Source organism: Nerophis lumbriciformis, linkage group LG14, assembly GCF_033978685.3.
Source record: "Nerophis lumbriciformis linkage group LG14, RoL_Nlum_v2.1, whole genome shotgun sequence".
Taxonomy (NCBI): Eukaryota; Metazoa; Chordata; class Actinopteri; order Syngnathiformes; family Syngnathidae; genus Nerophis; species Nerophis lumbriciformis.
In genome coordinates, this window is record NC_084561.2 from 15,581,464 (window position 1) to 15,608,390 (window position 26,927).

Here is a 26,927-nt window from a genome sequence, read left to right on the forward strand (position 1 = left end):
ACCAGCATCAAGTGTACTTGGGCTCATATTAGACAGTTGTCAATGGGTAAAGTGTTACATAATTGTCACATTAACATGAAATTAACAAGAATAAAAGCACATCGCGGGCCTACTGGCTGAACACCGTCAGATTAGTGTAACCTTTACTTGAGCAATTAATTACTTTTTTTGAACTCACACCTTGGTCATCAGGTCATTCTTCAGCATTTGCAAAGACAGTTTACCATTTTCTATACAATAATATTCAAAGTATAATATTATCCATCCATCCATTTTCTACCGCTTGTCCCTTTTGGGGTTGCGGGGGGTGCTGGAGCCTATCATAATAATAATATATTTTTATTGCAACTTACACATTTTAGGGCCTATTGTAACTAGAGATGACCAATAATATCGGACTGCCGATATTATCGGCCGATAAATGCTTTAAAATGTAATATCGGAAATTATCGGCATCGGTTTCAAAAACTAAAATGTATGACTTTTTAAAACGGCGCTGTACGGAGTGGTACACGGACGTAGGGAGAAGTACAGAGCGCCAATAAACCTTAAAGGCACTGCCTTTGCGTGCCGGCCCGATCACATAACATCCACGGCTTTTCACACACACAAGTGAATGCCTGCATACTTGGTCAACAGTCATACAGGTCACACTGAGGGTGGCCGTATAAACAACATTAACACTGTTACAAATATGCGCTACACTGTGAACCCACACCAAACAAGAATGACAATCTTATTTCGGGAGAACATCCGCACCGTAACACAACATAAACACAACAGGACAAATACCCAGAACCCCTTGCAGCACTAAATCTTCTGGGACACTACAATATACACCCCCCGCTACCGCCCCGCCCCCACACACACACTTCAACCCCGCCCCCCCCCTGAACCCCGCCCACCTCAACCTCCTCATGCTCTCTCAGGGAGAGCATGTCCCAAATTCCAAGCTGCTGTTTTGAGGCAAAAAAGAATGGCAAACACATGTCGGGAGAACATCCGCACCGTAACACAACATAAACACAACAGAACAAATACCCAGAACCTCTTGCAGCACTAACTCTTCCAGGACGCTGCAAAATACACCCCTCCCCAACCCCACCCACCTCAACCTCCTCATGCTCTCTCAGGGAGAGCATGTACCAAATTTCAAGCTGCTGTTTTGAGGCATGTTAAAAAAAATATTGCACTTTGTGACTTCAATAATAAATATGGCAGTTCCATGTTGGCATTTTCTTCCATAACTTGAGTTGATTTATTTTGGAAAACCTTGTTACATTGTTTAATGCATCCAGCGGGGCATCACAACAAAATTAGGCATAATAATGTGTTAATTCCACGACTGTATATACCTGTATCGGTTGATATCGGAATCGGTAATTAAGAGTTGGACAATATCGGAATATCGGATATCGTCAAAAAAGCCATTATCGAATATCTCTAATACATACATATATATATATATATATATATATATATATATATGTATATATATATATATATATATATATATATATATATATATAAATATAAATATATATACATATATATATATATATATGTATATATATATATATATATATTCATATATATATACGTATATATATATATATATATATATATGTATATATATATATATATATATGTATATATATATATATATATATATAAATATATATATATACATATATATATATATACGTATATATATATATATATATATGTGTGTGTATGTATATATATATATATATATATATATATATATATATATATATATATATATATATATATACATATATATATATATATATATATATAGCCAGGCCCCCGGCCAAATTCTTCTGACCCAATGCGGCCCCCGAGTCAAAAAGTTTGGGAATCCCTGCTTTAGATGGTCAGATCTCCTTACCAACTGATACGAGGCTTTAAGGTTGGGGTCTTATCATGACTAGACGTTGATATCGATACCAGTATCGTCCCCTTGTGGTGGTATATTTTAACAGTATTAACTTTCTTCCACATGCTCCAATCTTCCAAGCTTTAATTTGTATTTGTTTTCATTGTTTGTTTCCATCACTTGTAATGGCAAAATCAGGGCTTTGATGGAGAATGGGGTAGTTTTTTTCTATCAATTATCCAATGTATTAGTTGCACACACATAATTGCTTTTAGAGTGGGGGGGGGGAAATTGCAATCTCCGTCAGTCAACTTAGGGAAAACAACCTTTATATTATCTAAAAAGTTGCCTAACACACATGTTTGTTTGCTTGAACAGATACTGTGGACGTCATGTGATCATGTAAGTCTCAGAACGTGTCACACGCTTATCTGTTAGAAAAGGAAAAAGTTAGCAAGAGAGGTCATCTTTGTTATCGGAGGTCAGCGTAAATATATCGACCTTGGGAGTCGAGAATCACCTTGGCCGGAAAGAACCGGGCCGTGACGCACACAACAACGTACTACACAGACGTGCAGCAGGTGTGCAGGAATGCTGATAAAGTAGAATAAAAGGCATATAAGGTGCCTGGACCCCCGGGATGCAGAGATGGCAGGCAAGTGCATGAAAGAAGCCCTTTTTAGTAGGGAAAACACAGGTGACCCAAAAACAAAGATGTGCAGCTGGGAAGTGCACAAAGGCCATACACATTTGAAGCCCAAAGCACGCAAATGATCTGATTGGTAACCAGGGACAGGTGTGTCCTGATGGTCTATGAGGGACAGGTGAGGGAGCCAGCGCTCAGACCCCAGGAGTGGTGGTAAATGAAGGCAGACAGGAAGTGAAACAAAAAATAAGTGGGATAGACATGAAATTGTACATAATAAATTCAACTAATAATAACTGTCCTGTGAGATCATGACAATCATTTTGTGTTTGCTTTAGTTTCTTGCTATAAAACATCCATCCATCCATCCATTTTCTACCGCTTGTCCCTTTTGGGGTCGCGGGGGGTGCTGGAGTCTCAGCTGCATTCGGGCGGAAGGCGGGGTACACCCCGGACAAGTCGCCACCTCATCATGTTCAGTTTTATCGTTTAAGGTCAAAGTATTAGATCGGGACTTGAAAATTGGATCGGATCCGAGGCCAAAAACTTAGATCGGGATCAAAACTCAAAAAATTTGATCGGGATTCCTATACTAATAAGGGGATTACTCTTATATCTGTTTTGGATTGTTGCATTTAGTTTTTTTTATTTTGCATAAAATACTTTTCCTGTGTTCTCATTATCATAATTAACTAACCAGAGACACAATTATTTAAGGATCATGACATTTGCAGTCAAAAATATTGGTACCAGTGATACCATCCGTGTATTTACTTGGTATCAGATCGGCACCAAACTTATTAGTATTGCCCACCCCCAGAATGGAAGATCCTTGCATTGACATTTTCGTCTCCTAAAGGCCAGCATTCACATTTATGAGGCATGTGTATTTTTGCGAAACAAGGCTAACAGTGTAATTCTGACCAAAAATAGACTAAAAGCAAATGTCCACCTCAGAAGATTGCGGTTATCAAAATACGCATAACAGTGAAGGGTGAAGATTCCTGGAAATGTTGGAGGATTAAAAGCTGCAGCTGCAAAACAAATACAAGTAGTTATATCGCTGTTGAATACAGTATATGTCAGGGGTGGGCAATTAATTTTTACCGGGGGCCGCATGAGCAACCTGAGCACTGCTGGAGGGCCACACCGACAATATTTCAATTAAATTTTGCTCAAATTATTTTTGATATACCGTAAGATAAATAATAATAATAATAATTTCATTTAACCTAACTTAACTTTATACAAAAGCAGATTGCTTTTGATGGTTTTATTTGTAACACTGTCTTACACAACACTTCCTGATGTATAATACAATGCAAAAATGTCAATTTCTGTCACTTTATCCTGCATCCTCTTTAAAAATCCAACATTTTTCCCCGTCAGATTTGGACAACCATCTGTTGTCACACCTGCCAGCTTGTCCCATTTCAGTCCTAACATGTCCAAACACGCATTTACCTATGTGAACAAGTCATTAGCTGTGGTTGTCTCTTTAATTGACTGCATGGCTGCCAGCTCCTCCGTGATTTGAAAGTCTGCAGTTATCCCACGTAAGAAGATGAGCAGCTGGGCGGTGTTACGTACATCGCAGCTCTCATCCAAAGCCAGCGAAAAACAGTCAAAATCGGCCGTTCTATTCTTCAGTTGAAGCTCCAAGTTTGCAGCGATGGTCTCAACCCGCCTCGTTACAGTGCGTCAGGAGAGTGACACGTTCTCAAATGCGCCCCTCTTCTCCGGGCATATCAGCGCAACAGAGTCCAATAAGCACTCCTTAATAAACTCTCCGTCAGAAAACGCCTTACTTTTTCTGGCGATTTTGTGAGAAATTACGAAACTTGTCCTGATGGCTGCATCTCTGGGGGTGTGAAATTTGGCAAAAAGTCCTTGTTGGGTTTGCAGTTTTACCATCAACGCATCAGCCTCCCTTGCGCGTGCTTCACAGACAGATTCCGGTATTTTTCCTCGTGCTTCGTCGTGTAGTGGCGATTCAAATGATATTCTTAAACACAGCAACCTGTGTACCACAAATTCAGCACACGGCTTTACCTTTAATTTCTGTAAAGAAATACTTGGCAGTCCATGTCTTGTTGGAAACACGGCATTCGTCATCAACATTTCTCTTTTTAGCGTCTCGGGGATAACCGGGTATCACTTGTCGCTGTGCACCTTCACTCACAGGTTACACACGGACATACGCCCATAAATAACACTTTTCAAAATAAAAGCAGCACAGTTGTATTGCACGCACGACATAGATGTTTTTTTAAATTTATTTTGTAATTTGTGATTGCCGCTGTTCACATTTACTCACAATCGCGCACGAGCATACGTCCACACGGAAGTAATACAAATAACGCTTTTCAAAACAAAAGCAGCACCGTTGTATTGCACACTCTACATAGATACTTTTTAAAATGTATTTTGTAATTTATGCTTGGCCTCACGCAGGCCGGACAGGGCCGCCGAATGCCCAGGTCTGGTATAAGTAGTCATTGTTTTTTGACGGAACCATAGTGTCCAGATGACAGTAATGTCTCTACTAAATTCTCTTTTTGTACTTTTTGCTCTTAAAAATTTCCCGTAATATCAATACATTTTTGAGTAATGGCTCGACAACTAACTGTACTTGGGACGCCCCTTTTCCATCGCCAGGCTCAATATGCCGCCCTCCCTTGGTGTGATGTCATCTACAGAACTAGAGCTCATTTCCCCGCACCGACAGTGTGGATAAAGACATGTTGAACAATTATTTTGATCAGTTTATTACATGTTTTTGTCGAACTGGTTCATGATTATTTCAAAACGGATATGGTAAACATTAAGAGCAAAAAATTCCAAATCCTCTTCCGTAAACACCGTAGCCTGTGTTCATGCTCTTAGCATCTTGAGGAAAACATCAGTGATAACGTGACATCAAATGTGCACTCCTTCAGTCAATTAGTGCGCGAGGAATATATATATATATATATATATATATATATATATATATATATATATACACAGCCCGGTCCCCGGCCAAATTGTTTTAACCCAATGCGGCCCCCGAGTCAAAAAGTTTGGGGATCCCTGCATTAAAATGATCTCTGCAAATTACACTCCTCCTCTTGTTTGATCCGTCCCATTTTGTGTGAGTCAGTTTGATTGGAGAGGTCCATAATTTTCTCATATTCCTTATATTGCTATAACCAGCATTACCAGCATAAGGCTTAGAGGGGACCTTTAACTGTCCATGAACTTACCATAAATTGATTTACGTGGACCCCGACTTAAACAAGTTGAAAAACTTATTCGGGTGCTACCATTTAGTGGTCAATTGTACGGAATATGTACTGTACTGTGCAATCTACTAATAAAAGTTTCAATCAATCAATCAAGTCCAAGGAACCATAAACCATACTCTTGTGTATTTTTGCAGTTTTAGTCACTGTGGGATTCTGCTACCCCACCACAAATTCTAATAGTCATCCCTTTCTGCTCTGACGGACATCGACACCTCCCGCTGCCTCAACAGAGCCAGTGCCATCATCAAGGACAGCACCCACCCTGGCTCTGACCTGTTCCACCTGCTGCCCTCTGGGAAGCGCTACAGGTGCATTAAAACCAAAACAAACAGGCTAAAGAACAGCTTCTTCCCCAGGGCCATAACCATCCTGAACGGACTGCCCCATTGTCCCTCATAACTGCCTTCTCTTCGGTGCAATAACCCATTCCACCAACCACCCTGTTTTTGTTTTGTTTTTTTCATGTATATATTCATTTCACACCATATTCATTGCACTTCTACATTTTTTATATTTCTATATATTTGCACATTGTTTTTCTAGCATGCACACATCGCACTGTATGGAATGGCCTCAATCTCGTTACCTTGCGTAATGACAATAAAGCTGATTCTGATACACTTCCAGCTTGAGGCAAAGTGAACTACAGTTACATGACTTTAGGAACTTTTGCAGGAAGTGGTCCAAACAGCGAACCATTATGTTCGAATCACACGGACCTTTGTTTCCTATAAGTCACAATAAAAATCGAAGAGCGTTGCTGGTCTGTGACCTTTGGGCAGTCATCATACAACTAAGAGGAGCTTTGTCTAATGGGACCAACGTCAACATCACGCTGCCAAGACACGTTTTAAGCTAGTGCAGGAGTGGTTCACAGTTCTTAGAAATTACAGTTGGCATTTTCCAGATTTGATCATAATTGTGTTTCGCTACACTAGTGCTTCTCAATTATTTTGTGACGCCCTCCCCCCAGAAAGAATACAAATATTTTGCGCCCCCCCACTGTAGCCGCCGCAACTATAAATAGTATATTTTGTCTATTAAATTGTTATAAGTACACCTCTGCATAACATTGTATCCTTATTAACATCAACTTACAAAAAAGGATAACTTCATTAACATTGTTGTTTTAGTCTGTGACAGAAAAGATTTCAAGTGCATCAATTTGCCTGAAATGAAAAACAAAATAAAATCCTTATTTAAACTATAAACATTTTTTGACCGACTTGAAACATTTGATACTGACACATAAAATAAATAAACTCAATAAATAATAATGCATTCAAATTGACCAACAACATCAACCAAGGAGCACAACATATAACACAATTTAATTTACAAAAAAGGAATTAATTACAACAATTTGTGCTATTTTTTTTTCTTGAAATCAAAATGAGAAAGTTAGGATTTATTTGTACAATGAGCAATTTTCGTAGTGCACAGCTTTTAGAAGTGTGATACTGATAAAAGCACACTTTCCTTTATTTGGTGTCCCTCCTGATTAAAGACAGGTCTTCTTTGTCCTAACAGATATTTGCATGTATATTTTCAAAATGCATGCATGTTGAAAAACTGTTTTTGTAATATCATTTTCAAACAGAAAATGAAAAAAAAAAACATATCTACCAATATACACACAGTTGGACTCAAAATTATTCAACAGGATGAGTACATTTTATATTTCAACCAATATGGTAATTCCCGGTAACGATACATCGAGAACGATACCGATTTTTGGTACTTTTCTGTGTATTATAATTAGTTTTATAATAAAATCTAAATTTTTCAAAATGTAAAATTTAACACTGAACTGATAATTAAAACTATGCTGTCCAGTTGTAATATATTGTTTTCTTACATTTCTGAGTCTCACTGGCAAGTATGCATTCTTTTCAGTTGGTTGCCATAGCCAGGAAGTAGTCTTTGCCATTAATTTGAATGTGCCATTCTTGCCTTTTGTTGAGCCCTCGCCCTATTGCAATTATTATAGATCAGCTTTTTGATTGCAACACGCATCTTGGTTGTAGTTTTCATTAACAAATTTGGAGGTGTTGAAATCGCCATGTAAAATCACCAATGTTAACCAGGAGCAAGTATATGGCGAAGGCAATGTAAATTAGCAACGAGCAAGCAGATTTTGAAAAGTGGAGTTCTGCTTTTGGCCGCTTTCTGTCAGGCATGTTTGCTTTGTTGGCATGGAAAAATTGCAACATTACCTGGAGACAGTCCGCTACGAATACGTGCATTTGCCTGCCAAGGACTTGAGACGGTCACCTGCAACAAAAGTATGGAAATATGTTACCCTTAAATTTCACGTGGATCAGTACCGGGTAGAACCGACAGAATTCGGTCAGTAGTTTGCAGAAAAACAAGAAAACATAACACCAGTATGATGCATTGTGGTCACTACAGTGGACACAATTGTGTCTTGCCATACAATGCCACCCATTGGTCGGCTGTTGTAAATTCTACAACCTTCACATGAACAAGATGACTGATGAACTTGCAGAAGTGCAGGCAAACTACTAAGGAGTGATACAATTGTTACTATTTCTGAATATTGATTTTGGGACTTGAGGAACTTGTGAATAATCATGTGTCCTACATTGAACATACACTATGCAACACTGGCTTTATTTTGTATAGTATTGCTACAGCTTTGTTGTTTGAAAAATAAAATAAAATAATATATGTATATATATATATATATATATATATATATATATATATATATATATATATATATATATATATATATATATATATATATATATATATATATATTTTAATTATTTTTAGTTTTCAAGCAAATATATATATGTATATATATATATACATATATATATATATATATATATACATATATATATATATATATATATATATATATATATACATATATATATATATATATATATATATATATATATATATATATATATATATATATATATATATATATATATACATATATATATATATATATATATATATATATAATTTTTGTATCTTTTTATTTTTATTTTTTTATTTTTTTTAAACAACAAAGCTGTAGCAATACTATACAAAATAAAGCCAGGGTTGCATAGTGTATATTCAACGTAGGACACATGATTATTCACAAGTTCTTCAAGTCCCAAAATATATATATATCTGCAGTCACTTGCTGGATGTAAATACATCTATTTATGTAATTAGATTGCAGATTTAGTTTTGTGGATTGGTGTTTTAAAAGCTTACTATTGAAGTCAGGAAGCTCAATACATTTGGCAATATCAAAATATATTAACACATTGTTAAGATCATTAAAACAAGTTGTATTTTTCCCTAAATGTATTTAATCAATTAAAACTCTAATGCAAGGATGCAAAAAAATGGGGGCCGGGGCCAAATGTGGCCTGTCGACTCGTTTGATTTGGACTGCCAAAGGTTGGCTAACCAAATTTAAGACATATTATTTTAAGCTCACCAGGTATGTCTTTATTTAATATTAAAATCAGATGTTGGTCTGATATCAGCAAAAAACAGGTATCGGGTTATATGGGATCGCATCTAAACTTTACGACACAAGCCCTCCGATAATTGGGCAACACTCCAAAGCCAGTTAACATCAAAATATCCTCCAATAAACACACAAGTTTGGTCTTTTCTTGTATAGTAAAGTCATTTACAAAAGGTAAACATGGTAGGCTGTAAGCCACTAGCAGCTACACAACAGCGTAGAACACTATAGCACACAAGCTAGACATATGTAACACGTGTCCTTAATTGAAAAATAGTGCAGTCTAAAACAGCGGAATTGTCAATATAGACATGAAATAGTAATAGTTGCATGTTACTTACGCAGAAAAAAAGGCAGAAAAGTAATAGAAAGTATTCAGTAACGTGTCCGCATCATTCAACTTACTGCATCATGAGTTTAACTTAATTAATTATTGTGGACACCAGGGGTCACATAAAAACAATTACCACTCCACTTCAAATTAAAGACAGCATAGGTCCATTCCAGATGGTTATTAATAAATAGGTTAGTGTTTTCCATACAAGCTATTAGTTCTCTGTTCGACTAATTTTGCTTGATCAAGCTTTTTCTAACATTCCACACTACAAAATAATACAAGTATGGATGATTCCTGCTGATATCGCATTGGACAGATATCAGTATCGGTCAATATTCAAGGCTCCAATATCGGTATAGTTTTATCGGGGCAACCCTAAAACTCACCCAATCACTGACATCGTCATCGATATTTGCAATAATTAAATTATTTTTTGTAGAGATGTCCGATAATGGCTTTTTTGCCGATATCCGATATTCCGATATTGTCCAACTCCTAATTACCAATTCCGATATCAACCGATACCGATATATACAGTCGTGGAATTAACACATTATTATGCCTAATTTTGTTGTGATGCCCCGCTGAATGCATTAAACAATGTAACAAGGTTTTCCAAAAATAAATCAACTCAAGTTATGGAAAAAAATGCCAACATGGCACTGCCATATTTATTAATGAAGTCACAAAGTGCATTATTTTATTTCAACACGCCTCAAAACAGCAGCTTGGAATTTGGGATATGCTCTCCCAGAGAGAGCATGAGGAGGTTGAGGGGGACGGGGTTGGGGGAGCGGGGTTGAGGTGGGGGGGGCATAGGGTAGTGGGTAGCGGGGGTGTATATTGTAGTTAGTGCTGCAAGGGGTTCTGGGTATTTGTTCTGTTGTGTTTATGTTGTGTTACGGTGCGGATGTTCTCCCGAAATGTGTTTGTCATTCTTGTTTGGTGTGGGTTCACAGTGTGGCGCATATTTGTAACAGTGTTAACGTTGTTTATACGGCCACCCTCAGTGTGACCTGTATGGCTGTTGACCAAGTATGTCTTGCATTCACTTGTGTGTGTGAAAAGCCGTAGATATTATGTGACTGGGCAGGCACGCAAAGGCAGTGCCTTTAAGGTTTATTGGCGCTCTGTACTTCTCCCTACGTCCGTGTACACAGCGGCGTTTTAAAGTCATACATTTTACTTTCTGAAACCGATAACTTTGAAACCGATACCGATAATTTCCGATATTACATTTTAAAGCATTTATCGGCCGATAATATCGTCAGCCCGATATTATCGGACATCTCTAATTTTTTGTTTAGATTTAGGCTATTTCTATATCACGCTAATGCATGTTGCCCACCCAAGTGGACAATTTGCCAACTTTTTGTAAAACTTTATGTTATTTTCATGTTGAGGGAATACTAAAACAAAGGTTGTAGGTTGTAGAAATATACAATTCTAATTATGTTCAATATTGTTTTGCAATTTGTCATCTACATAAGGGTTTTTAGCACAATAATGTCAAACATTTGGACAAAGAGAATCTGAATGAAGATGTGTATCAAATCCTTTATCTTCTCTTTTCAACATTTCGGGTCGCTGTGGGACATACTTGCCAACCTTGAGACCTCCGATTTCGGGAGGTGGGTGGGGGGGTGGGGGGGTGGGGGGCGTGGTTTGGGGCGTGGCTAAGAGGGGAGGAGTATATTTACCGCTAGAATTCACCAAGTCAAGTATTTCATATATATATATATATATATATATATATATATATATATATATATATATATATATATATATATATATATATATATATATATATAGGAATATATATAGGAAATACTTGACTTTCAGTGAATTCTAGCTATAAATATATATTTATTTTATTGTATATATATATATATATATATATATATATATATATATAAAATAAATACTTGAATTTCAGTGTTCATTTATTTACACATATACTTGTTGAGTTAAGGGTTGAATTGTCCATCCTTGTTCTATTCTCTGTCACTATTTTTCTAACCATGCTGAACACCCTCTCTGATGATGCATTGCTGTGTGGCACGCACAAAAGTGCTTTCATCAAATGCACTAGATGGCATTATTGTCCTGTTTAAGAGTGTCACAATATTGCTGTTTACGGCAGACGAACTGCTTTACGGTAGACTAAAACGTGACTGCTGCTGTTGTTGTGTGTTGTTGCCGCGCTGGGAGGACGTTAATGAAACTGCCTAACAATAAACCCACATAAGGAACCAAGAACTCGCCCTCGATCATTCTACAGTTATAACGTCATTGGGCAGGCCTGAGTCTGCCTGAATTTCGGGAGATTTTTGGGAGATAATTTGTCCCGGGAGGTTTTCGGGAGAGGCGCTGAATTTCGGGAGTCTCCCGGAAAATCCGGGAGGGTTGGCAAGTATGCTGTGGGATTGTTGCTGATGCCCCAAAATGAAAGAATTCTTGTCAGTTTATTCACTTTTTGCTGCTTGAGGCATGAATGAGCAAAAATGTTTAGTACCAGCTCTGCAGCCTTACTGCAAAAACTGAAATCCAATAAGATTAAATATCTCAAATAAGGGTGATATTTGCTTATTTTCTGTCTAATAAGATAATTCTTATCACTAAGCAGATTTTATGTAAGTGTTTTACTTGTTTTAAGTGTTTTGGTCCTAAATGATCTCAGTAAGATATTACAGCTTGTTGCTGAGATTTTATGACCTATATTGAGTAAAACATGCTTGAAACTAGAATATCAACTTTTGCAAAGCTGTGTCATCAACACTCACAAGTATAAAACTGTTTTTTCAAAGAAGAATTTCTTATTTCAAGCATGAAATAAAAAATCATGACTTTGACACAATTGTGTCTCATAATTATAACAGAAGACAGCCAAATGGACTTTGCTGTTTTATTTTCAATGAAACAAGAGAAAATATGTACTCTTATTGTAGTACAGTTGGCACAGTACAGTAAACTGACAGTTAATATTTAAACATTTGACATTTCAAACAATTTTGAACAGAAATAGTTCATGCACATTCAGATAAATTCTTCAAAATTACAATAAAAAAAAAAATTGATCAGGGGCCGGGCTGTAAATATATATATATATATATATATATATATATATATATATATATATATATATATATATATATATATATATATATATATATATATATATATATATGTCTTAATAAGGTTATCCAAAAAATAGTGCTCGATACCGTAGTAGAGCGCAATATATGTATGTGTGGGAAAAAAAATCACAAGACTATTTCATCTCTACAGGCCTGTTTCATGAGGGGGGGTACCCTCAATCATCAGGAGATTTTAATGGGAGCATTCGCATACCATGGTTTATATAGGGCACAGAGTGGGTGGGTACAGGCTGGCGTAGGGGCGTGGTGATTGGCTCATGTGTTACCTAGGAGGTGTTTCCGTCTATGGCGGCATGCTGTTACAATTTCGCTGCGCTTGTTGAGGGATGACAGGTCTGGACGGTAAATAATAAACAGTTTCTCTTTCAAGCATAGGTTGCATCTTTTATTACCACTATTGTAAGGTGTGCTGGATGCAAGAATTTGCCATGTTATTGAATATTCAACATTATTGTCTTTGAGGTCCCAAATGTGTTTGCTGAGTTCTGTGGTATTTCGCAGGTTTTTGTTCCTGAAAGAAGCCTTGTGATTGTTCCATCTGGTTTTGAATTCTCCCTCGGTTAATCCTACATATGTGTCGGATGTGTTAATGTCCTTGCGTATTACCTTAGATTGGTAGACAACTGATGTTTGTAAGCACCCCCCGTTGAGAGGGCAATCAGGTTTCTTTCGACAGTTACAGCCTTTGTTGGTTTTGGAGTCGCTCTGTCTGGGGGCCGACGGCTCATTTGCAATTGTTTTGTTGTGGTTTGAGATGATTTGTCGTATATTGTTCATGCAGCTGTAGCTCAATTTAATGTTGTTCCTGTTGAATACTTTTCTTAGGGTGTTGTCTTTGGGAAAGTGTTTGTCAATCAGATTGAGGAATTTGTGTCCAATGTTAGTTGAGACGTTTTTGCTGTGTATATATATGTGTATATATACATATATATTCCTTGCGCACTAATTGACTGAAAGAGCACACACTTAGCGTGATAATGTCATGTTATCGATGGGAAAATGCATTTTTAGACAATATGTTTTGCCTGAGCGGCTAGGAGACCCCGAGAGTAACAAGCTTGTTGCCTTACCATTAAGAAAAATAAACTAGTTTTTAGTATAAGTTTGCTGGTTTCAAGAAATGTAATGCCGAGCGCACATCATTATGTCAAGATAATGGCACTAGCATGTACTTAATTTAAGAATATTTTTTGTTTTTTTCTATCAAGAAAAGTGCACTTGTTTTTAGTGAGAATAAACTTATTTTAAGGTATTTTGGGTTCATTGAGGTTAGCTAATTTTACTTGTTTTTGAAAGTCTTGACAAGCCAAATGTTCTTGTTCTGTTGGCAGATCATTTTGCTTAGTTCAAGTAAAATACCCCTAATTTTTGTATTTGTTTTCCTTGTTTTTGAACACTGACTTTTTGCAGTGTTGATGGAGAGGTGGTGTATGAGCCAAAAAAGAAACTATGGCTGATAAAAATGCTGGTACAGGAATAACTATGAAACATGTCGTTCACCCTCTAAGTGTTTCTTCCATGAGGAATTATCAAGGATGCAATTATGTGGCTGTGTTGTGAAACAATTACATAATAATAATAGGGAGGGGACGGTGGATTCCCCTGCAAATTACCCTGACGAGTCTTTGGACATTTTTCTCACGGTATGATGCAACGTGCTAGTTGGAATTGTTTAACACAAGCCTATCAATTTGAAGCAGAATGCATCTCGTCAGCTGACTCCGTCTCCATGACGACTCACTTATGTCACATAGGGATGACAATACGGGACTCTTCAACGTGTCAACACCAACTGCTGGTTGGTGCTTACACAACCAACGATACACGCTTCGTAACAGTTTTATGCGAGGATGTTTTGAAAAGACCCCGAACAGCTGAAATTTATCGTTTATTTTGAATCAACGTATACATGTTAAAAGTGCAATTTAAAAATGTTGATAGTGTGCATTTATAAGAAAGAAGTATGAGAAATATATTTGTTTATTTTAACTATTTTCCCGAGAATATGCATTAAGGCTATTAAGTGTGTTTTATCTGATTTCTCGAATAATCGTACAAAATAATCGTTAGATTACGCCATTACTAAAATAACCGGTAGCTGCAGCTTGATACGCAGTTAGAAAGCACAAACTGTGTGTGGGACATTTGTCTATCTTAAAGGGGAACGGCAATTTAAAAAAATGTTTTTGCCTATCAAGGCAAGGGTTGTAAAATTCCGTGAATATTCAAAGTTGGAAACTTTCCATGGGAATTAACAGGAATTAATGGGAAATTAATGGGAATAAACATTGAATGCAACATGCTAGATCTGGCAGCATGATTATTAGCTAAAACAACCTGATTTAATGCAAATTCAGTTGAATTTCAACCCTGCACGGTGCATTCCTCCATCACATGTGCAGTGCATTCTTCCATCACATGCACAGATAATTCCCAGCATGCTGCACACTACTAGCCACACTAATATTTGAGCCCAAGGACTTCATCCAGTCAGGTAAGTTTTGATGATATTACTGGGGTAAATATATTTGATCTATAATAATAATGATAAATGGGTTGTACTTCTCGAAGACCTCGATGAAGAACAAACACAAAGGACCCAGATTTCCCTCGCCCGGACGTGGGTCACCGGGGCCCCCCCTCTGGAGCCAGGCCCGGAGGTGGGGCACGATGGCGAGCGCCTGGTGGCCGGGCCTGTCCCCATGGGGCCCGGCCGGGCACAGCCCGAAGAGGCAACGTGGGTCCCCCCTCCAATGGGCTCACCACCCATAGCAGGGGCCATAGAGGTCGGGTGCAGTGTGAGCTGGGCGGCAGCCGAGGGCAGGGCGCTTGGCAGTCCGATCCTCGGCTACATAAGCTGGCTCTTGGGACGTGGAACGTCACTTCGCTGGGGGGGAAGGAGCCTGAGCTAGTGCGTGAGGTGGAGAAGTTCCGGCTAGATATAGTCGGACTCACTTCGACGCACAGCAAGGGCTCTGGAACCACTTCTCTTGAGAGGGGCTGGACTCTCTTCCACTCTGGCGTTGCCGGCAGTGAGAGGCGACGGGCTGGGGTGGCAATTCTTGTTGCCCCTCGGCTCAAAGCCTGCACATTGGAGTTCAACCCGGTGGACGAGAGGGTAGCTTCCCTCCGCCTTCGGGTGGGGGACGGGTCCTGACTGTTGTTTGCGTTTACGCGCCAAACGGCAGCTCAGAGTACCCACCCTTTTTGGATTCACTCGAGGGAGTACTGGAGAGTGCTCCCCCGGGTGATTCCCTCATTCTACTGGGGGACTTCAACGCTCATGTTGGCAGCGACAGTGAAACCTGGAGAGGTGTGATTGGGAAGAATGGCCGCCCGGATCTGAACCCAAGTGGTGTTCTGTTATTGGACTTTTGTGCTCGTCACAGATTGTCGATAACAAACACCATGTTCAAACATAAGGGTGTCCATATGTGCACTTGGCACCAGGACACCCTAGGCCGCAGTTCCATGATCGACTTTGTAGTTGTGTCATCGGATTTGCGGTCTCATGTTTTGGACACTCGGGTGAAGAGAGGGGCGGAGCTTTCTACCGATCACCACCTGGTGGGGAGTTGGCTGCGATGGTGGGGGAGGATGCCGGACAGACCTGGCAGGCCCAAACGCATTGTGAGGGTTTGCTGGGAATGCCTGGCAGAGTCTCCTGTCAGAGAGAGTTTCAATTCCCACCTCCGGAAGAACTTTGAACATGTCACGAGGGAGGCGCTGGACATTGAGTCCGAGTGGACGATGTTCCGTACCTCTGTTGTCGAGGCGGCCGATTGGAGCTGTGGCCGCAAGGTAGTTGGTGCCTGTCGTGGCGGTAATCCTAGAACCCGTTGGTGGACGCCGGCGGTGAGGGATGCCGTCAGGCTGAAGAAGGAGTCCTATCGGGTTCTTTTGGCTCATGGGACTCCTGAGGCAGCGGACAGGTACCGACAGGCCAAGCGGTGTGCGGCTTCAGCGGTCGCGGAGGCAAAAACTCGGACATGGGAGGAGTTCGGGGAGGCCATGGAACAAGACTTCCGGACGGCTTCGAAGCAATTCTGGACCACCATCCGCCGCCTCAGGAAGGGGAAGCAGTGCAGTGTCAACACTGTGTATGGTGGGGATGGTGCTCTGCTAACCTCGACTGCGGATGTTGTGGATCGGTGGAGGGAATACTTCGAAGACCTCCTCAATCCTACCAGCACGTCTTCCTATGAGGAAGCAGGACCTGGGGAATTCTGTGGTGGGCTCTCCTATTTCTGGGGCTGAGGTTGCCGAGGTTGTTAAAAAGCTCCTCGGTGGCAAGGCCCCGGGGGTGGATGAGATCCGCCCGGAGTTCCTTAAGGCTCTGGATGTTGTGGGGCTGTCTTGGTTGACAAGACTCTGCAACATCGCGTGGACATCGGGGGCGGTACCTCTGGATTGGCAGACCGGGGTGGTGGTTCCTCTCTTTAAGAAGGGGAACCGGAGGGTGTGTTCCAACTATCGTGGGATCACACTCCTCAGCCTTCCCGGTAAGGTCTATTCAGGTGTACTGGAGAGGAGGCTACGCCGAATAGTCGAACCTCGGATTCAGGAGGAACAGTGTGGTTTTCGTCCTGGTCGTGGAACTGTGGACCAGCTCTATACTCTCGGCAGGGTCATTGAGGGTGCATGGGAGTTTGCCCAACCAGTCCACATGTGCTTTGTGGACTTGGAGAAGGCATTCGACCGTGTACCCCGGGAAGTCCTGTGGGGAGTGCTCAGAGAGTATGGGGTAACGGACTGTCTTATTGTGGCAGTTCGCTCCCTGTATAATCAGTGCCAGAGTTTGGTCCGCATTGCCGGCAGTAAGTCGGACACGTTTCCAGTGAGGGTTGGACTCCGCCAAGGCTGCCCTTTGTCACCGATTCTGTTCATAACCTTTATGGACAGAATTTCTAGACGCAGTCAGGGCGTTGAGGGGATCTGGTTTGGTGGCTGCAGGATTAGGTCTCTGCTATTTGCAGATGATGTGGTCCTGATGGCTTCCTCTGGCCAAGATCTTCAGCTCTCGCTGGATCGGTTCGCAGCCGAGTGTGAAGCGACTGGGATGGGAATCAGCACCTCCAAGTCCGAGTCCATGGTTCTCTCCCGGAAAAGGGTGAAGTGCCATCTCCGAGTTGGGGAGGGGATCTTGCCCCAAGTGGAGGAGTTCAAGTACCTCGGAGTCTTGTTCACGAGTGGGGGAAGAGTGGATCGTGAGATCGACAGGCGGGTCGGTGCGGCATCTTCAGTAATGCGGACGCTGTATCGATCCGTTGTGGTGAAGAAGGAGCTGAGCCGGAAGGCAAAGCTCTCGATTTACCGGTCGATCTACGTTCCCATCCTCACCTATGGTCATGAGCTTTGGGTCATGACCGAAAGGACAAGATCACGGGTACAAGCGGCCGAAATGAGTTTCCTCCGCCGAGTGGCGGGGCTCTCCCTTAGAGATAGGGTGAGAAGCTCTGTCATTCGGGGGGAGCTCAAAGTAAAGCCGCTGCTCCTCCACATCGAGAGGAGCCAGATGAGGTGGTTCGGGCATCTGGTCAGGATGCCACCCGAACGCCTCCCTAGGAAGGTGTTTCGGGCACGTCCGACCGGTAGGAGGCCACGGGGAAGACCCAGGACACGCTGGGAAGACTATCTCTCCCGGCTGGCCTGGGAACGCCTCGGGATCCCCCGTGAGGAGCTGGACGAAGTGGCTGGGGCGAGGGAAGTCTGGGCATCCCTGCTTAAGCTGCTGCCCCCGCGACCCGACCTCGGATAAGCGGAAGAAGATGGATGGATGGATGGATGGGTTGTACTTGTATAGCGCTTTTCTACGTTCAAGGTACTCAAAGCGCTTTGACACTACTTCCACATTTACCCATTCACACACACATTCACACACTGATGGAGGGAGCTGCCATGCAAGGCGCTAACCAGCTTCCATCAGGAGCAAGGGTGAAGTGTCTTGCTCAGGACACAACGGACATGACGAAATTAATGCGCTGTCGTAGGCTTAAAATGAGCAACATTTGTAAATATTACGTTATTATTAGGGATGTCCGATAATGGCTTTTTGCCGATATCCGATATTCCGATATTGTCCAACTCTTTAATTACCGATACCGATATTAACCGATACCGATATCAACCGATATATACAGTCGTGGAATTAACACATTATTATGCCTAATTTGGACAACCAGGTATGGTGAAGATAAGGTACTTAAAAAAAATAAATAAATAAATAAAATAAGATAAATAAATTAAAAACATTTTCTTGAATAAAAAAGAAAGTAAAACAATATAAAAACAGTTACAAAGAAACTAGTAATTAATGAAAATTAGTAAAATTAACTGTTAAAGGTTAGTACTATTAGTGGACCAATCATGTGTGCTTACGGACTGTATCCCTTGCAGACTGTATTGATATGTGTTGATATATAATGTAGGAACCAGAATATTAATAACAGAAAGAAACAACCCTTTTGTGTGAATGAGTGTAAATGGGGGAGGAAGGTTTTTTGGGTTGGTGCACTAATTGTAAGTATATCTTGTGTTTTTTATGTTGATTTAATAAAAAAACAACAACAACAAAAAACAAAGATACCGATAATAAAAAAAACGATACCGATAATTTCCGATATTACATTTTAACACATTTATCGGCCGATAATATCGGCAGGCCGATATGATCGGACATCTCTAGTTATTATGAATATGGCTGTTACTACATGACATATATACTTATAGTGCGTATATAAAATGTTAATGGAGGTTTTTGGATGTTTTTTAGAGCGCTATATAGGCGAAGTAGAGCAAATCCAGTTAGCTCCATTGTTAGCTGACTTTTCTAGTGACATTTTTGCTGGTGTTTATTTACGAGGTAGAATGCATTAAAACATAAAAATGTGTTCTCGTCTTACATGGGGATTGTGACTAATAGGCAAAATTCCCGAAAAAGTGCACAGCTTTTCGAGGCGGGCTTTGACATATGATGTACGTACACTAGGCTGACCATATTCTGAAATCTCAAAAAGAGGACACATATATGCGTGCCAAGGCGGGCAGCACGCCAAGGCCGGGACTAGGTGAAAATTTGCCAATGATACTCGAACTTGCTTTATAAATAGGGATGTCCGATAATAGCTTTTTGCCGATACCCGATATTCCGATATTGTCCAACTCTTTAATTACCGATACCGATATCAACCGATACCGATATCAACCGATATATACAGTCGTGGAATTAACACATTATTATGCCTAATTTGGACAACCAGGTATGGTAAAGATAAGGTACTTAAAAAAAAAAAAAAATTTATAAAATAAGATAAATAAATTAAAAATATTTACTTGAATAAAAAAGAAAGTAAAACAATATAAAAACAGTTACAAAGAAACTAGTAATTAATGAAAATTAGTAAAATTAACTGTTAAAGGTTAGTACTATTAGTGTACCAGCAGCACGCACGTGTGTGCTTACGGACTGTTTCCCTTGCAGACTGTATTGATATATATTGATATATAATGTAGGAACCAGAATATTAATATCAGAAAGAAACAACCCTTTTGTGCGAATGAGTGTGAATGAGTGTAAATGGGGGAGGGAGGTTTTTTGGGTTGGTGCACTAATTGTAAGTGTATCTTGTGTTTTTTATGTTGATTTAATTAAAAAAACAAACAAAAATTACATTTTAACGCATTTATCGACATCTCTATTTATAAATAATATATTTATTTAAATAAAGCATTTTTTCTCCTCTGTTGACAGCAGTGTTGGCGCTAGGGACCCCATCAAGTCATAAAAATGGGGTCCCACAGTACATTTTTGGGGTCCCACTTTTTTGTAAGCGTTTTGAAAAAAAATTATAAACGTATGCATTATCCTGTTATATCTCACATTCTATATTGTGTTTTGGAAAAAGGTTGTCATAAACGTTACATTCATTCACTTTCTTCTTTCCTTCATGGATCTAAACTTTACCACTGCAGGTAGTTTTTTTCCATGTTCTTATTTAATAAGTTGTAGGTGTATTTATTTCAGTATAAAAGTGTAAACATTTTTTTGCTTCGGTCATGAAACGATGATAATGGTGTGCCAGGGCACACATACATTTTATATTTAATGCTTAAATCTCTGGAGTCTACATCAACTTCAGATCCATCCCTCATTTCAAAATGTTTTAGTTTTTTTTATGTTGTTTTTTGTTTTGATTGTTTTCCGCCCTTTTTTGTCAAACAAAACTATGTTTTTAATGGCAAACACACAAAATATGCAAAATCTTCCACCAAAAATATTTTTCAAAGTGGAATATTTGATGTGAAGTAATCGGAACCTTGGATAGGTCAATAATTCATAATAACATTGATTTTGATTCAATATTATGTTTTGAGCAATGACAGTTTGAAAGAAAAAAAAACAGCTTTGTTTTATTAGTCAACATTGCAACTTTTTCTAAATTACATTTCACCTTTAAGCTTTTTTATTTCACTTTTGTTATGTTTTTGTTTATTTTAATAGTATTTTTAGAATGTGCCGTGGGCCTTTAAAACATTAGCAGTGGGCCACAAATGGCCTCCGGGGCAGACTTTCGACACCCCTGCTATCATACTTGCCAACCTTGAGACCTCCGATTTCGGGAGGAGGGGGGTGGGGGCGTGGTCGGGGTGGGGCGGGGCGTGGTTGGGGGCGTGGTTAAGAGGGGAGGAGTATATTGACAGCTAGAATTCACCAAGTCAAGTATTTCATACATATACAGTATATATATATATATATATATATATATATATATATATATATATATATATAGATATATATAGATATCTACATCCTGAAAATATGCAAACAAAACTGTGTTTAGATAATTGATACTTCAAACTTGCATAAATAAATATTAAGGAATATAACATAATTTGGCTTCTGAGAGTTTCAAAATGTAATGAATAAAATGCTAAAGTTGTTGATAAACAAGCAATTATTTTAATAATTAAATATGGTCATTTTAAATGAATTATTATGATAATTTAAAATCAATTATTTCAAATATGTTTATTTTAATGTATAATTCTATGGCTGGATGTAATAAGGAGTCAGGAAAAAATACAAATAAAAATACAATTAATTTTGATGTTTTTAGCAAAATATAGTAAAAATGTATTTAGTTGTTTTTTTTTGTAAATTAATAAATATATTTATTTTTAGGTAAGATAAACATAATAATACAATTTATCTCTAGTCTGGATGATTTAGTTCTTGTCACCCTGTTGTCCTCCTGTCATGAAAAAAGGCTGTCCTCACTCAGGTCCGCATGGAGCTGGAGGGGGCGTGGCTTCCAGCTCCGGTTGAAAATCGGGAGATTTTCGGGAGAATATTTGTCCCGGGAGGTTTTCGGGAGAGGCGCTGAATTTCGGGAGTCTCCCAGAAAATTCGGGAGGGTTGGCAAGTATGCCTGCTATAGATAATAAAAAATTAAATCTGATAAATCTATGGATAAAAAGCAGAGCCTGGCGACGCATGCGCGTTTATCATAACTCTCTCTCTCTCTCTGTCTCTGCCCCTCCCTTACCAATGCTGCTGCGTGCGCACACCTTCACAATTTGTTTTGCTTTTAACCCCTGAACGTACATTGAAAATACACGCAACCCTAACTCAAAATGCCGGACATTTGAGGCATTTAAGAAACTCCGCCCGGGGAAAAGAGGACGTATGGTCAGTCTAACGTACTTGCTGGCATCGCGATACGACTATTTGAGAAAAACTGAGTTAAATTATTATATTTATTACTTTTTTGAAGGCAGAAAGGTAATGTTATGGCCAGTTGGTGGCCAAGGATTCACCCCAGCAACAGAGAAGGCACCTGTACTCTCTGAGCAAAGATATCAGCTTACTTCCTGTTCTGGGTCAATTGTTTCCAATTTTGCAGCCATAGTTGCGCCTTTGATACACGATTCTAGCATTTTACACACTCCAGCTGCAGGCTGATTGGAGAATGTTTGTTAGAAAAACTTTTAAATTGAATGTGTTTGTGTTCTCTGAGGTGCAGGTGTGACACATACAAACGCCAACTCGCAGGGCGTTGGGTTTCTACGCGGACGTTCATGTTACCAACTATCATCACTAATTCATCCGGACTCTTTTCCCCGAAGCTTTGGGTGGTTGGGCAACTAAATAAGGGGGGATGTCAGTGTATTTTTAATCTTTATGCCAGAGCAGTTGCACCATCAGGGCTCCCTGAGGAGTGCGCAGATGCAGAACAGGGAGGCTATGTGCCCGCAGGACTCCAAGGCAGCAGGGGCAGAGGCCATGGAGGGTAACAAGGCCCAGAGCCCCAGTCAGGGGTCTATGGAGCCCACGGCGCCGCCCGTCCCTCCTCCTTCGCCGCCGCCAACGGGACCGCCGGAATACCCACGGCCGAGGCTGATTTTCCACACTCAACTGGCGCACGGAAGCCCAACAGGCCGAATCCATGGGTTCACTAATGTCAAGGAGCTGTACGCCAAGATTGCTGAGGTTTTCAACATCTCTCCCTCGGAGGTACTGGACTGGTTATGTATGCAACCTGTATTGGTATTATATTTCATTCAATCTAAATTCAAAGTGCTTTCTTTTAGAACATTCGAACACCTGCAGGTGGGTCAGTTTCCACAATTACCTTCACATGCGTCATCATCAATCGTTGAAACTTAGGACTCAGGATGTAACAGTTACTGATACAATGATGAACGCGGTGAGAAACCGTTTAAAATGTAAATTATCGAACCATTGTGACTAAGGATGTCCGATAATATCGGACTGCCGATATTATCGGCCGATAAATGCTTTAAAATGTAATATCGGAAATTATCGGTATCGGTTTTAAAATGATCGGTATCGGTTTCTAAAAGTAAGTACAGGGAGAAGTACAGAGTGCCAATAAACCTTGAAGGCACTGCCTTTCCGTGCCGGCCAAGTCACATTATATCTACGGCTTTTCACACACACAAGTGAATGCAAGGCATACTTGGTCAACAGCCATACAGGTCACACTGAGGGTGGCCGTATAAACAACTTTAACACTGTTACAAATATGCGCCACACTGTGAACCCACACCAAACAAGAATGACAAACACATTTTGGGACCGTAACACAACATAAACACAACAGAACAAATACCCAGAACCCCTTGCAGCACTAATTCTTCCGGGACGCTACAATATACACAAAAATACAAAATGTAAACAAACGCCATTGGTGGATCTATACCTGACATCCACTGTAATGATATCAAGTACAGGCACGTATCTAGTTGATACTACTATGCTTACGTCGATGATGTTTGGCATCACAACATCTTCTTTCGTATTATAAAAATTTATATTATGATTATAAACTCAGGAAATATGTCCCCGGACACATGAGGACTTTGGATATGACCAATGTATGATCCTGTAACTACTTGGTATCGGATTGATACCCAAATATGTGGTATCATCCGAAAGTACCGTAATGTAAAGTATCAAACAACAGAAGAACAAGTGATTATTACATTTTAACAGAAGTGTAGATAGAACATGTTAAGAGAGAAAGTAAGCAGATATTAACAGCAAATGAACAAGTAGATTAATCATTAGTTTTCTACCACTTGTCCTTAATAATGTTGACAAACTAATAGAATGATAAATGACACAATATGTTACTGCATATGTCAGCAGACTAATTAGGAGCCTTTGTTTGTTTACTTACTACTAAAAGACAAGTTGTCTTGTATGTTCACCATTTTATTTAAGGACTTAACTGCAATAAGAAACATATGTTTAAGGTACCCTAAGATTTGTTGTTAAAATAAAGCCAATAATGCCATTTTTATGTGGTGCCCTTTATTTAGAAAAGTACCGAAAAGTATCGAAATAATTTTAGTACCGGTACCATACTTGCCAACCTTGAGACGTCCGATTTTGGGAGGTGGGGTGGGGGGGGGGGGAGTATATTTACAGCTAGAATTCACCAAGTCAAGTATTTCATATATATATATATATATATATATATATATATATATATATATATATATATATATATATATATATATATATACATATATAAGAAATACTTGACTTTCAGTGAATTCTAGCTATATATATATATATATATATGTATAAATAATAAATGATAAATGGGTTGTACTTGTATAGCGCTTTTCTACCTTCAAGGTACTCAAAGTGCTTTGACACTACTTCCACATTTACCCATTCACACACACATTCACACACTGATGGAGGGAGCTGCCATGCAAGGCGCTAACCAGCACCCATCAGGAGCAAGGGTGAAGTGTCTTGCTCAGGACACAACGGACATGACGAGGTTGGTACTAGGTGGGGATTGAACCAGGGACCCTCGGGTTGCGCACGGCCATTCTTCCACTGCGCCATATATATATATATATATATATATATATATATATATATATATATATATATATATATATATATATATATATATAACAAGAGAAATACTTGAATTTCAGTGTTCATTTATTTACACATATACACACACATAACACTCATCTACTCATTGTTGAGTTAAGGGTTGAATTGTCCATCCTTGTTCTATTCTCTGTCACTATTTTTCTAACCATGCTGAACACCCTCTCTGATGCATTCTGCTTTGTCTCCTTGTTGTGTGCGCAGTTGTGCACTGCACTCTCTAAAAGCCGTAGATGTTATTGTCACATATGCATGTACAGTAGATGGCAGTATTGTCCTGTTTAAGAGTGTCACAAAATTCTGTTTATGGCAGACGAACTGCTTTACGGTAGACAAAAACGTGACTGCTGTTGTTGTGTGTTGTTGCCGCGCTGGGAGGACGTTAATGAAACTGCCTAACAATAAACCCACATAAGAAACCAAGAACTCGCCCTCGATCATTCTACAGTTATAACGTGATTGGGCAGGCACGCTGTTTATATTGTGGGAAAGCGGACGTGAAAACAGGCTGTCGACACGTCACTCAGGTCAGCATGAATTTCGGGAGATTTTCGGGAGAAATTTTGTCCCGGGAAGTTTTCGGGAGAGGCGCTGAATTTCGGGAGTCTCCCAGAAAATCCGGGAGGGTTGGCAAGTATGACCGGTACCAACATATTGGTATCGTTACAACACTACTCAGGACACAATAAAAGTTAATCATTGTTAAATAAAACATATGTACTGTACACTTATTGACCATAACCTAATGTTACAATAACTAAAGCAAGCGCTGCATAAAAATGTCTGCCTTTAGCAAAAAAGTGTTCGAGGTTGAAGTTTGCAGGGGTGTACAATGATGGCGATGATAGAGGAGTTCCACAAGAGCTCTCAAATAAAAACATTGTTTTAAGTAACGCGTGTTTTTGCCTTGAACGTGATTATGCTGTTCAAACTTACCAGCTAATGATTTGAACCGTGAGCTCTATGAGGTGGACGTCCAGCAAATATCAGGCTGGTCCGCCATTTTTTGTTCTCCACTACCTAGAACAGGGGTGCTCATTACGTCGATCGCGAGCTACCGGTCGATCGTGGAGGGTGTGTCAGTCGATCACCAGCCAGGCATTAAAAAAATAGCTCTAAAAATGAGCGATCATAAATCTTCACTATGACGTCACTTTCGTCACTTGATTGACATTCACGGCACCCGAGGGTCTTCTGAGATGACGCTGGCTGCTGCCAGCTCATTAAAATTACCGACAGGAAGGCGAGAAACACTTTATTTCAACAGACTCTGGCGCCGTACCTGTTTTCAAAACTCCAAAGACCGACTGCACAGTTGCACAATAAAAGCTCTGCTTCATCCTGCCTGCGCTAACAAAATAAGAGTCTCAGAAAGCTGGCGTGCACAAGCTAGCCGACAATGTATTTCTTGTAAAGTGTATACAAAGGAGTACGGAAGCTGGATAAATAAGATGCCAAAAACCAACCACTTTCATGTGGTATTGGACAGAAAGGAGGACTTTTTTTATCCTCCATTCGAAAATGCGGACGTTATCATCACCACTGTCTGATTCCAATCAATGCAAGTAATCAGAATCAGGTAATACACCAACTTATATTCTTGTCTTCATGAAAGAAAGGAATCCATAGGTGTTAAACATGCTTGTATTATCTTTCAA

General features: G+C 39.7%; 1 protein-coding gene across 1 annotated transcript in view; it reads left to right on the forward strand.

Annotated features, from left to right (window-relative positions):
- The first annotated feature begins 23,055 nt into the window (after nucleotides 1-23,055).
- Nucleotides 23,056-26,927, forward strand: part of gipc3 (GIPC PDZ domain containing family, member 3) — a 36,038-nt gene continuing 32,166 nt past the window's right edge. The window contains exon 1 of the mRNA XM_061976398.2: nucleotides 23,056-23,343. Within this exon, the coding sequence (XP_061832382.2) occupies nucleotides 23,056-23,343 (288 nt within the window). The remainder of the gene's footprint in view (nucleotides 23,344-26,927) is intronic.